The sequence below is a fragment of the Saccoglossus kowalevskii genome, chromosome 2 (genome assembly GCF_978046115.1).
Source record: "Saccoglossus kowalevskii chromosome 2, keSacKowa6.1, whole genome shotgun sequence".
NCBI classification, from domain to species: Eukaryota; Metazoa; Hemichordata; class Enteropneusta; family Harrimaniidae; genus Saccoglossus; species Saccoglossus kowalevskii.
In genome coordinates this window covers 4,841,833-4,854,878 of record NC_140642.1, presented here as the reverse complement: position 1 = coordinate 4,854,878, position 13,046 = coordinate 4,841,833, and the positions used below count along the sequence as shown (strand labels likewise).

The window sequence follows — 13,046 nt, the reverse complement described above, 5'->3', positions numbered from 1 at the left end:
TGTTGCCCAGTCAATGTCTGAATTTATGTGTGGTAAGGATCTGTTGAAAGTTTAACACTGCCCTGACTCGCCCTGACACATTCTAAACTTTTAACTAGCGCCCTCTCGAGCCCCAAGCGGCAACCATTAATTTATCAGTTGTCAACAACTGATAAAGTTATACAATTGGTTCGGTGATATCATACGATTGTCGGCGATGATATACGACCAGTGGCGATGTTATACGATTGTCGGCGATGATATACGACTAGTGGCGATGTTATGCGATTGTCGGCGATGATATACGAATATTGGCGATATTATACGATTATCGGCAATGTTACACGAATCTTGAAATGTACTCGAGGGCATCTTAACCAAAATCGGAATACATTTACATAGTATTGTATAAGTTAGGACTCAATTTTGTAGGGCGTGTATTCATTTCCGGAACACTTCTGTCTCCGTTTACGAGTCGCGATCGATGTACAAAATGAAGTCAGAATAGTTTTTTTTCCTCTGTTTTAGGGCATTTTACCATTGTTTCCCAATGAACGGATATATCTCAAAATTCTCTTCGGTGATATATGGTGAAAAAGTAAGATATATAGTGTCTAGAATATGACAATGTGGATTGCTATGGAAACTGCTGCTAAAATGACATTTATGCATATTATTTTTAAGTTTTTTCTCAAATCAGATTGACAGTGAACTAAGAAAGTTCACATACTAATACCAAAACGAATAATTGTAGACAGATTTTGACACAAAATATTAGAATCATATGACCATTTTTATACCTGGATAGTGGCAAAATCTATACCCATATTTATACCAAAGTAACATTTCTGTCATCACTGTTTATACTAAATAAAACCGTATTTGCTTTATTAGAAGAGCATCTCCAATAGAAGCCTATGCACTGAAGAATGTGCGCCCTCTTCTATTCCGTGTTGATTGACTTGTTTAATTTCCGGGTTGATGTATCTATGGATCTGAGGCCGGGATCTGAGGTGGAGATATTTGCTCATATACAGACCCATAAGTATACCAAATCGGAAAAATATTACCGATATTTATACCTATCTTGACCAGAAACAGTCAGCTCTGTTTTGAGGCCCACTTTTTATTATTCATTTATATTGACACGTGCTCGTTTCGTACATGACGTCATCATATTCTAGAACTAAAGCCACGCTAACCGATTCGTTGCCTTGCTAATTGAAATGGAGATCGAAAAAAAATGTCGGAGATGAAATCCCGGAGGGGGAGGAGGTCACTGGCCTTTCAGTTTAGTAGGTGTGTGGGGCCAGGATGTAAAACATCAGACCCCATCATAAACAATTTTCACCTCAGGCTCAAAAAACATACCCCATTATAGACCAAATAGTGATTTTGTATATCCCATCCTAGACCAAATGTTTCACATGGCAGCTAAAGTAAATATGATTATGCCAAAAAATCATTTCTCAATATTGAAAACGACAACGGAAATTGAAGTAAGCAAATAACACCGAATAAACGGCAAGGTAAAGACTATGTCTAAATATAGTAAATACGTACTGCGTGCGTGACTCGAACCGGCGCTCGCGTACGGCACCTAATCGCCTAGCTTCACGCCACTACACGTCTTCCCCTCGGCCACCGGGCATCCCCAAAAAAGGATGCTTAATAACCGAGCTTATTACGTGCAGAGAACGTGAAACCCGTCGACGCGATACGCGCCACACAGCATGGCCAGAATGTGGCAAAGGCCTTCAGATCTGGCTGTAGTAGGATGGTGAAAGTAATGGTACAGCATTTTAACAGTGAATAAGTACTGAGAAATAATTTTTTTAAAACTCATAGTTGCTGTCGACATAGGAAGTAAAGTAAGCAAATAACACCGAATAAACGGCAAGGTAAAGACTATGTCTAAATATAGTAAATACGTACTGCGTGCGTGACTCGAACCGGCGCTCGCGTACGGCACCTAATCGCCTAGCTTCACGCCACTACACGTCTTCCCCTCGGCCACCGGGCATCCCCAAAAAAGGATGCTTAATAACCGAGCTTATTACGTGCAGAGAACGTGAAACCCGTCGACGCGATACGCGCCACACAGCATGGCCAGAATGTGGCAAAGGCCTTCAGATATGGCTGTAGTAGGATGGTGAAAGTAATGGTACAGCATTTTAACAGTGAATAAGTACTGAGAAATAATTTTTTTTAAACTCATAGTTGCTGTCGACATAGGAAGTAAAGTAAGCAAATAACACCGAATAAACGGCAAGGTAAAGACTATGTCTAAATATAGTAAATACGTACTGCGTGCGTGACTCGAACCGGCGCTCGCGTACGGCACCTAATCGCCTAGCTTCACGCCACTACACGTCTTCCCCTCGGCCACCGGGCATCCCCAAAAAAGGATGCTTAATAACCGAGCTTATTACGTGCAGAGAACGTGAAACCCGTCGACGCGATACGCGCCACACAGCATGGCCAGAATGTGGCAAAGGCCTTCAGATCTGGCTGTAGTAGGATGGTGAAAGTAATGGTACAGCATTTTAACAGTGAATAAGTACTGAGAAATAATTTTTTTTAAACTCATAGTTGCTGTCGACATAGGAAGTAAAGTAAGCAAATAACACCGAATAAACGGCAAGGAAATTGAACTTTATCCATATTTTCAAATGCGCATTTGTCGAATTGAAATACATAATACGTTTATTATTTATTTACGAACGACCCATAACCATATTACAATGTGTGATGAATTCAACATTGTCGAGTGTATAGCGCACAAATCTAAATTGAAAATTTATATATTGAAATCAAAATTTCAATATTCAATGTGCATTGGTAGGACCCGACCTAGTTTCGACGTATACGCAACATTTCAAAATGGGTATTGGGGTAGAGGGCGTGTCATCTTGTCAGTTTGTTGCTGGTAAATGCTTCACCTCCACATTTATTTCGTGGACGTAATGCGGAGTAATTTTCCTGAATACAGCGGTACTGTGTTTACATAATTTTTCTTTTCAGTTTGATCTTGATACGACCTTCAATAGAGTGTTCAATCCCTATGCCGACTAAATTTGTAACCGCGAGACTGCTGTTTTAATCGTAATTGTATTCATTTTATTAGCAACAAAAGACAATATATACGACCAATCTCTTGATGACAAACAAATCACTGAAACAGTAACGCGCAAACTAGAACAATCCTTTGAAATACATAGCACAGAAACATTACACGATGACAATAAAGGTAAAAACCACAAAAACAAGTTACGAACCTATAGGAAAATTAAAACAGAATTTGCATATGAAAAATATCTCACCACAATCAAAAATCCAAATCATAGAGCAGCTATGACAAAACTCAGAATAAGTGCTCATACCCTTCAAATCTAAAGGGGCAGATATAATAACATTTTAGCGGAGGACCGAATTTGCCCAGTTTGTGACAAACAGGAAATTGAAAACGAAAAACATTTTCTTCTCAATTGTAATTTATACAAGAAGGAACGAGAAATCACGATCAACAATATTAAATACAATATAAGCAACTTGGGGACGGATGACGAAAAACTTACAAATATACTAAAAAGTAAAAATGACAAAACAATCATTGAACTAGGAAAATTCATCCACACTTGTTTCAAATTACGACAAGAAAAAATCTTAAAATGCCAGATACATCAACCAACCACCAAATAATTAAATTTTTTTTTCTTCTTTTCAATTGGTATGAATGTCTTTTTTTTTTTTTTTTTTTTTGCTATCTTTTTGTATTACTTTATTGTATTTTCAACTAAGATCCCAATCCTGGATACAGTTTCAATTATTATTATTATTATTATTATTATTATTATTATTATTATTATTATTATTTAGGGTTTCGAGCCCATTTGGTCGAAACCCTTTTGTAATTGTTCCGTTTATTATTATTATTATTATTATTAGGGTTTCGAGCCCATTTGGTCGAAACCCTTTTGTAATTGTTCCGTTTATTATTATTATTAGGGTTTCGAGCCCATTTGGTCGAAACCCTTTTGTAATTGTTCCGTTTATTATTATTATTATTATTATTATTATTATTATTCTTCCGCCTAAATTTTTGGTCACGCTTTATGTCAACACCGTTGGACCGATCAGTTCCATACTTGCCACAATGGTAAAGCTGTATGAGATCTGGTGCATATCCTAAGTTCAGACACATAGGTCACATGGCCAGGCCGCCATCTTGGATTAAAGGCGAAATTTTCAATGCCGAATTGCGCACCTTTCTGAGGGTCTGAGTGCTCCAATTTTTTTACGATAGTAGCAGTGCGACAAGGGCTACAAATTTCAGCAAAAAAAACTTTAGCGGTCACGTGACTTTTTTTTTTAGAATTTTTTTAAATTTTGTTTTGCATCTCATTTGCATAATTTTCGACAAATCAACTAACCCTGAATAACTTTGAAAGATCATATGACATAGTATTTAATTCCAAAATATTGAGTCCAGGCGATAAACCGTTTTTTATAAGAAGATTTTAGAATGTTTTTCCATATTTTTTTGTTCTTTTACATGGTCACGTGACCTCATTTTTTAGACATAATTGCAATATCTCAAGCACTGTTACAGATAGGAACATGCAACCAGTGCAATATTGAAGTGATGGTACATGAAATTCTACTAACAAACAAGATGACCATATATGGTCATGTGATCTCATTAAATATGCATAAATGTAATATATCAAGCACTGTTACAGATAGGGACATGCAACCTGTGCAATATCGAAGCTATAAGACACGAGATGTGACTAACTAATGTGATGACCATATATGGTCATGTGACTTCATCAAATATGCATAAATGTAATAACTCAAGCACAGTTACAGATGAGAACATGCAACCAGTGCAATATTGAAGTGATGGTACATGAAATTTTACTAACAAACAAGATGACTATATATGGTCATGTGACCTCATTGAATATGCATAAATGTAATATGTCAAGCACTGCAAGAGTTAGTTACATGCAACCTGTGCAATATCGGAGGTATGGGTCAAGAGATGTGACTAACTAATGTGATGACCATATATGGTCATGTGACTTCATTAAATATGCATAATTGAATTATCTCAAGCACTGTTACAGATAGAAACATGCAACCTGTGCAAAATCGAAGCTATGGGATATGAGATGTGAGTAACTAATGTGATGACCGTATATGGTCATGTGCCGTCATTAAATATGCATAATTGTAATATCTCAAGCAGAATCACAGATAGAGACATGCAACCTATGCAATATCGAAGCTATGTGACAAGAGATGTGACTAACTAATGTGATGACCATATATGGTCATGTAACTTCATCAAATATGCATAAATGTAATAACTCAAGCACTGTTACAGATAGGAACATGCAACCAGTGCAATATTGAAGCTATTGCACAACAGAAGTGACTAACACATCCGATGACCATATATGGTCATAAATGTAATAACTCAAGCACTGTTACAGACAGGAACATGCAACCTGTGCAATATCGAATCTATGGAACAAGTGATGTGACTAACTAATGTAATGACCATATATGGTCATGTGACATCATTAAATATGCAAGATTGTAATACCTTAAGCACTGTTACAGACTGGAACATGTAACATGTTTAGTATGAAGGCCATGCAATTTCCTTTAATATATTATTGTCAATGATGCTGATTTTGGAACGCTGCTAATAAGCCAGTGGGCTCGAAACCCGACATTGCTGCAACGCAGCTATATTTATTATTATTATTATTATTATTCTTCCGCCTAAATTTTTGGTCACGCTTTATGTGAACGCCGTTGGACCGATCAATTCCATACTTGCCACAATGGTAAAGCTATATGAGATCTGGTGCATATCCTAAGTTCAGACACGTAGGTCACATGACCAGGCCGCCATCTTGGATTAAAGGCGAAATTTTCAATGCCGAATTGCGCACCTTTCTGAGGGTCTGAGTGCTCCAATTTTTTTATGATAGTAGCAGTGCGACAAGGGCTACAAATCTTGTCAAAAAAAACTTTAGCGGTCACGTGACTTTTTTTTTTAGAATTTTTTTAAATATTGTTTTGCATCTCATTTGCATAATTTTCGACAAATCAACTAACCCTGAATAACTTTGAAAGATCATATGACATAGTATTTAATTCCAAAATATCGAGTCCAGGCGATAAGCCGTTTTTTATAAGAAGATTTTAGAATGTTTTTTCATATTTTTTTGTTCTTTTATATGGTCACGTGACCTCATTTTATAGACATAATTGCAATATCTCAAGCACTGTTACAGATAGGAACATGCAACCAGTGCAATTTTGAAGTGATGGTACATGAAATTCTACTAACAAACAAGATGACCATATATGGTCATGTGATCTCATTAAATATACATGAATGTAATATATCAAGCACTGTTACAGATAGGGACATGCAACCTGTGCAATATCGAAGCTATAAGACACGAGATGTGACTAACTAATGTCATGACCATATATGGTCATGTGACTTCATCAAATATACATAAATGTAATAACTCAAGCACAGTTACAGACAGGAACATGCAACCAGTGCAATATTGAAGTGATGGTACATGAAATTTTACTAACAAACAAGATGACCATATATGGTCATGTGACCTCATTGAATATGCATAAATGTAATATATCAAGCACTGTAAGAGTTAGGGACATGCAACCTGTGCAATATCGAAGCTATGGGTCAAGAGATGTGATTAACTAATGTGATGATTATATATGATCATGTGACCTCATCAAATATGCATAAATGTAATAACTCAAGCACTGTTACAGACGGGAACATGCAACCTGTGCAATATCGAAGCTATGGGACAAGAGATGTGACTAACTAATGTGATGACCATATGTGGTCATGTGACCTCATCAAATATGCATAAATGTTATATTTGAAACACAGTAACAGATAGAAACACACAACCTGTGCAATATCGAAGCTATGAGACAAGATATGTGACTAACACATCTGATGCCCATACACGGTCATGTGACATCATTAAATATGCATAAATGTAATAACTCAAGCACTGTTACAGACGGGAACATGCAACCTGTGCAATATCGAATCTGTGGAACAAGAGATGTGACTAACTAATGTGATGACCACATATGGTCATGTGACCTCATCAAATATGCATATATGTTATATCTCAAGCACTGTTACAGATAGGAAAATGCAACCAATGCAATATTGAAGTTATTGCACAACAGAGCTGACAAAAACATCCGATGACCATATATGGTCATGGGACATCATTAAATATGCAAGATTGTAATACCTTAAGCACTGTTACTAGACAGAAACATGCAACATGTTTAGTATGAAGGCCATGCAATTTCCTATAATATATTATTGTCAATGATGCTGATTTTGGAACGCTGCTAATAAGTCAGTGGGCTCGAAACCCGACATTGCTGCAACGCAGCTATATTTATTATTATTATTCTTCCGCCTAAATTTTTGGTCACGCTTTATGTCAACGCCGTTGGACCGATCAATTCAATACTTGCCACAATGGTAAAGCAATATGAGATCTGGTGCATATCCTAAGTTCAGACACATAGGTCACATGACCAGGCCGCCATCTTGGATTAAAGGCGAAATTTTCAATGCCGAATTGCGCACCTTTCTGAGGGTCTGAGTGCTCCAATTTTTTTATGATAGTAGCAGTGCGACAAGGGCTACAAATTTCATCAAAAAAAACTTTAGCGGTCACGTGACTTTTTTTTTTAGAATTTTTTTAAATTTTGTTTTGCATCTCATTTGCATAATTTTCGACAAATCAACTAACCCTGAATAACTTTGAAAGATCATATGATATAGTATTTAATTCCAAAATATGGAAGTCCATGCGAAAAGCCGTTTTTTATAAGAAGATTTTAGAATGTTTTTTCATATTTTTTTGTTCTTTTATATGGTCACGTGACCTCATTTTATAGACATAATTGCAATATCTCAAGCACTGTTACAGATAGGAACATGCAACCAGTGCAATATTGAAGTGATGGTACATGACATTCTACTAACAAACAAGATGACCATATATGGTCATGTGATCTCATTAAATATGCATAAATGTAATATATCAAGCACTGTTACAGATAGGGACATGCAACCTGTGCAATATCGAAGCTATAAGACACGAGATGTGACTAACTAATGTGATGACCATATATGGTCATGTGACTTCATCAAATATGCATAAATGCAATAACTCAAGCACAGTTACAGACGGGAACATGCAACCAGTGCAATATTGAAGTGATGGTACATGAAATTTTACTAACAAACAAGATGACCATATATGGTCATGTGACCTCATTGAATATGCATAAATGTAATATATCAAGCACTGCAAGATTTAGGGACTTGCAACCTGTGCAATATCGAAGGTATGGTCAAGAGATGTGGCTAACTAATGTGATGACCATATATGGTCATGTGACTTCATTAAATATGCATAATTGAATTATCTCAAGCACTGTTACAGACATGAACATGCAACCTGTGCAAAATCGAAGCTGTGGGACATGAGATGTGCGTAACTAATGTGATGACCGTATATGGTCATGTGACGTCATTAAATATGCATAATTGTAATATCTCAAGCAGAATCACAGATAGAGACATGCAACCTATGCAATATCGAAGCTATGAGACAAGAGATGTGGCTAACTAATGTGATGACCATATATGGTCATGTAATTTCATCAAATATGCATAAATGTAATAACTCAAGCACTGTTACACATAGGAACATGCAACCAGTGCAATATTGAAGCTATTGCACAACAGAAGTGACTAACACATCCGATGACCATATATGGTCATGTGACCTCATCAAATATGCATAAATGTTATATCTCAAGCACTGTTACAGATAGAAACATGCAACCAGTGCAATATTGAAGCTATTGCACAACAGAAGTCACTAACATATCCGATGACCATATATGGTCATGTGACCTCATCAAATAAGCATAAATGTAATTACTCAATCACTATTACAGACGGGAACATGCAACCTGTGCAATATTGAATCTATGGAACAAGAGATGTGACTAACTAATGTGATGACCATATATGGTCATGTGACCTCATCAAATATGCATCAATGTTATATCTCAAGCACTGTTACAGATAGGAACATGCCACCAATGCAATATTGAAGTTATTGCACAACAGAGCTGACAAAAACATCAGATGACCATATATGGTCATGGGACATAATTAAATATGCGAGATTATAATACCTTAAGCACTGTTACAGACAGGAACATGTAACATGTTTAGTATGAAGGCCATGCAATTTCCTTTAATATATTATTGTCAATGATGCTGATTTTGGAACGCTGCTAATAAGTCAGTGGGCTCGAAACCCGACATTGCTGCAACGCAGCTATATTTATTATTATTATTACAACCAGTGTAATGAGTACAGCGCGTATAACTGTATTCCGTGCTAACTTGCCGCGGCATTTCCCAATCATGGCGTTAGATTCCGCATCTTCCTCACCTTGATGTTAACCGACATACTGCACCGTGACGCACCAACCCCAACCACCGTGACTATTACGGGCGAGCTTCGTACTGTTCTATGCGCTGTTTCGTTCTGTGTGCAAGTCACGTCGACATATTCCAGCCAATAGAAAACGCCGTAATATTAGAGGTGTGGCTTAAACTACAGGGAGCCCAGGAACTATAATCAACTGTAATACAGTACGCAGTCTCTATGAGCGGGGGGGGGGGGTATCGGCTGGTATCTAGTGTAAGAAATAGACAAGGGATGAAGGCTCCACATCGAGGTCACGACTCGGTTAGCCTTGCTCAACTGGTTCGTAACCAGTCTTGTGATTGGTTGTTGACAAATGCTGAACAGGCCACGCCTCCAACGGTGTCGTGCGTTCGGACTAACCGTTAGGGATTCCTAAATGGAGTCAATTTGTGTAGCGTTCTTGATTTATTCTGCAGATATCGGTAAAATGTAGGTAAGGCTTTGGCGAAATTCGAAGGAGCAACTAATATTCTTCAACCTGGTATTATTTTTTAGATTTTATGGGCTTCCTGCGCTTAAACAACATTCTACTAACTGTTCACCCAATGTAGATGACTCTAAATCAATCGTTTAACCAATTAGACTTTTTCAGTTTTCACTAGCTGGCTTGGGGCTCTGTCCGCTTCCTCCTGCCGAGAATGTTTCCACGTCGAAGGGCCGGATATGACAATGCTACTTTGTATCAAATCTCGCAGGTTGGGTTTGTTGTTTATCTTGAAAACAGGTCAAGACCCAGATGAAATAAAGAATTTTGCCTCCAATATTCCAATTTTCAATTTGTCGTAGTACGCCCTCAGTCCAATTGAATACATTAAGCTCGTATTTTGAAAGTTTAACTGTTATAATGAGAATAAAATAATGAATGGCCACCGTGACAGTATGTAGGGCAGACGTAGGGGTAATTTAAAATGGAATAAAACCGCTGTGGCTTTATTGCTTGAATCATTAAATATGGATATTTTTCATAGTCTAAGTGTAAATTTCTAAGATGAAACATACTGTTTTGCCATAATTCCATCTTGTTTATTTGATATACACAAAAATTGTCACGGATTCTGGAGTACTGTATTATTGTGTCCCATAATGTGTCGGCTTTTTTTTTCATTTTTCACGTTTTTAGTTTCCAATCTCGCGCATTGTGTTATTTGTTTATTAAAATGTTCAACCAAATCGACATAAAATATAAATATCGAAAGTGTATATGACCAGAAGCTGCTATTATACGCATAGACTAGTATATAGAAGAAGAAATATTTGCACTCGAGTCACGTGAATGCATAGTTTGCACAAAACTTCTTAGTTTACGGGCTGTTATTGCCCACATGTTCGTACCACGTCATTGGTGGATACTGGCAGAGGAAGTCCGGTCGAAACTATTAAACAACTGACAATTAGTTACAAGTTATTCGTTTTTTGAATGTGGATGCCAACCTACCAGTAAAATGAACAAATTTCGACGTAGAGGGCCAAACAAAATAGATGGCATATTATGCTAATAATACTAATTAGCATAATGTTAGTATTTTCTAAGACTATTTTAAAATGCAAAAAAATGAATCCATTCAAAAAAAAAACAGAAAAAGGATGTAAAAAATCTGAGACGACCACGACGGGACTCGAACCCGCAATCTTCTGATTACAACGTGAGTAACTTCGAAGTCAGACGCCTTATCCATTAGGCCACGCGGTCAATACAATTCCAACATTCAAAATATGATAATAGAATCCAATACTAACTTCATTAATGAAATAATGTCATTCGGATGAATTGATTTATGGGGGAGAAAACTCCCAACAATCACTGGTCTTAGCGGTAATGCACTTCATTTCCAAGGGCTTGATTATTTTTTCTATTTAATTTTAAATGGATGAAAAGAACATTTTCGTCAATTGGAATACGTAAACACGAGACACAGAATGTTTTTTTTATATCAAAGTCGTATTCAAACGGAAATTCAAACAATGATAATGTCTTACAAATGACTAGTAATTTACGAGATTTATAAACGATTGGCACATAATTTATTTGTTTGTTTTTTTAATTACAATAACAACATTGTTGTTATAAGGGTTGTGAAGAGTAGCACTATTAACGACTTGGCTCGTCCTGTTGATTGGAATGTCACAGTGAACTTGGCTTCACTTCAAATGGAGACACACATACAATGTGTTGAAGTTCCCCCACAACATAATCCTGGTGATATACGTACACGTCTTGAATCTTTATGTATATTAACTAAATCCCGCAAAACTGTAGTATAGTCCTGCAAGCACAGCAAGTAATATCACTGAAACCAGCATAGTTTTCCTGTTTTCGGCTCTTAGTAATTTCACGTCTTTTTCTGCAAAGATAATATTCAATTCATATTTAGTGTTTATTTTACTTCACTCTATTGAATGACATACCATTACTGGAAGGATTTGATTGGCAAGTACTAGCAGTAACTTTACCATTTTACTAATAGTACTTCATATTGCCAGTGTCTTGAATACAGAACCCAGTGCACGAATAACAAAGCAATATCTCACCGCTTTCAGCGATCAATTTTGTCAAATTTTCTTCCTCATTCAGCAAATCATCTCTGCAAAATAAATTATAGATTGAAATCAAACAACTTGAAGTGTAGGTATTATGGAGTTTAGATGTCCCTTGTTTCGCTGTCTTGGGTCTTGGTGAGAATAAGTGTAATTCCGAATTTCATAGCAGAAATTTGTTTTTAAGTTCTAAGCCACGTTTTTCAGCAAAGAGAATACTCATTGTGGATAATGCGGGAATACACAGCAAATCATCGACACAACTTCGTACTACTGTACGTGTATATGTTTATTCTATTTTTAGTTGTGAAAACCCTTACGCATTCCACAGAGGGACTTTAATGTTTACAAAATCAAATGAAAATAAAAAATAAAATAAAATAGAATGAAAAAACGTCCAATGGAACAAACACTTAGTTTAGTTCGGGGCTTGGTGAGGAGTAGGGAAGCTGTTTTTAATGAACCAATGAAATGTACCACTTATAAACAGTCTAATCACCACACATGGTGACCATGGATGCAAAGGCCATGGATGAAAGCCTGCACACATCATAGCATTACCTTCGTTTAACCGACAGTGAACCAGATCTCAAAGACTTCTCGACAGTGTCAAACCGATAACGAAAGCGTCTGAGATTATCCTCGAGCTGCTCGATCTAGAGAAAAATATATCTCATAAAGTTGAGGACGAAAGGTACTCTCATAAAATAGATCAGTATGTATACGCATATCTACGGAACTATCAAGATTTAACCGACATTCACTTACCTGAGAAATAATTGTTGGCATTTTAAAATAAATTAGAGGTCATGTCGTTACGGCTGCAGGATACACGGCACGGGACATATCACAAAGAAAAACAAAACAGTGTAAGCGAACGAACAGGCCAGCTGTTTTCGCCAACGTGTCTCTGGGTGG

General features: G+C 36.8%; 1 protein-coding gene and 1 non-coding gene across 2 annotated transcripts; both read right to left on the bottom strand.

Annotated features, from left to right (window-relative positions):
- Positions 1–11,194: 11,194 nt before the first annotated feature.
- TRNAR-UCG (transfer RNA arginine (anticodon UCG)) lies at positions 11,195–11,283 on the bottom strand. The gene is given in 2 exon segments: positions 11,195–11,230; positions 11,247–11,283. It is a non-coding gene; the product is annotated as a tRNA-Arg (tRNA).
- A 309-nt stretch (positions 11,284–11,592) lies between these two features.
- On the bottom strand, positions 11,593–13,033 carry LOC100369004 (coiled-coil domain-containing protein 167-like). The gene is made up of 4 exons (XM_002741402.3): positions 12,897–13,033; positions 12,690–12,784; positions 12,123–12,175; positions 11,593–11,935 (listed from the first exon to the last, which is right to left on the bottom strand). The coding sequence occupies exons 1-4, from the start codon at positions 12,915–12,917 to the stop codon at positions 11,826–11,828; spliced, it is 279 nt and encodes a 92-aa protein (XP_002741448.1). The 5' UTR covers positions 12,918–13,033; the 3' UTR covers positions 11,593–11,825.
- Between the last annotated feature and the right edge of the window lie 13 nt (positions 13,034–13,046).

Coding starts and splice junctions, on each gene's coding strand:
- LOC100369004 (XM_002741402.3), bottom strand. CDS start 12,917: ATGCCAACAATTATTTCTCAG. Junction 12,176..12,689: donor TCACTGTCGGTTAAACGAAG/GTAATGCTATGA, acceptor TTTATTTTGCAG/AGATGATTTGCTGAATGAGG. Junction 11,936..12,122: donor AAAATTGATCGCTGAAAGCG/GTGAGATATTGC, acceptor TTATCTTTGCAG/AAAAAGACGTGAAATTACTA.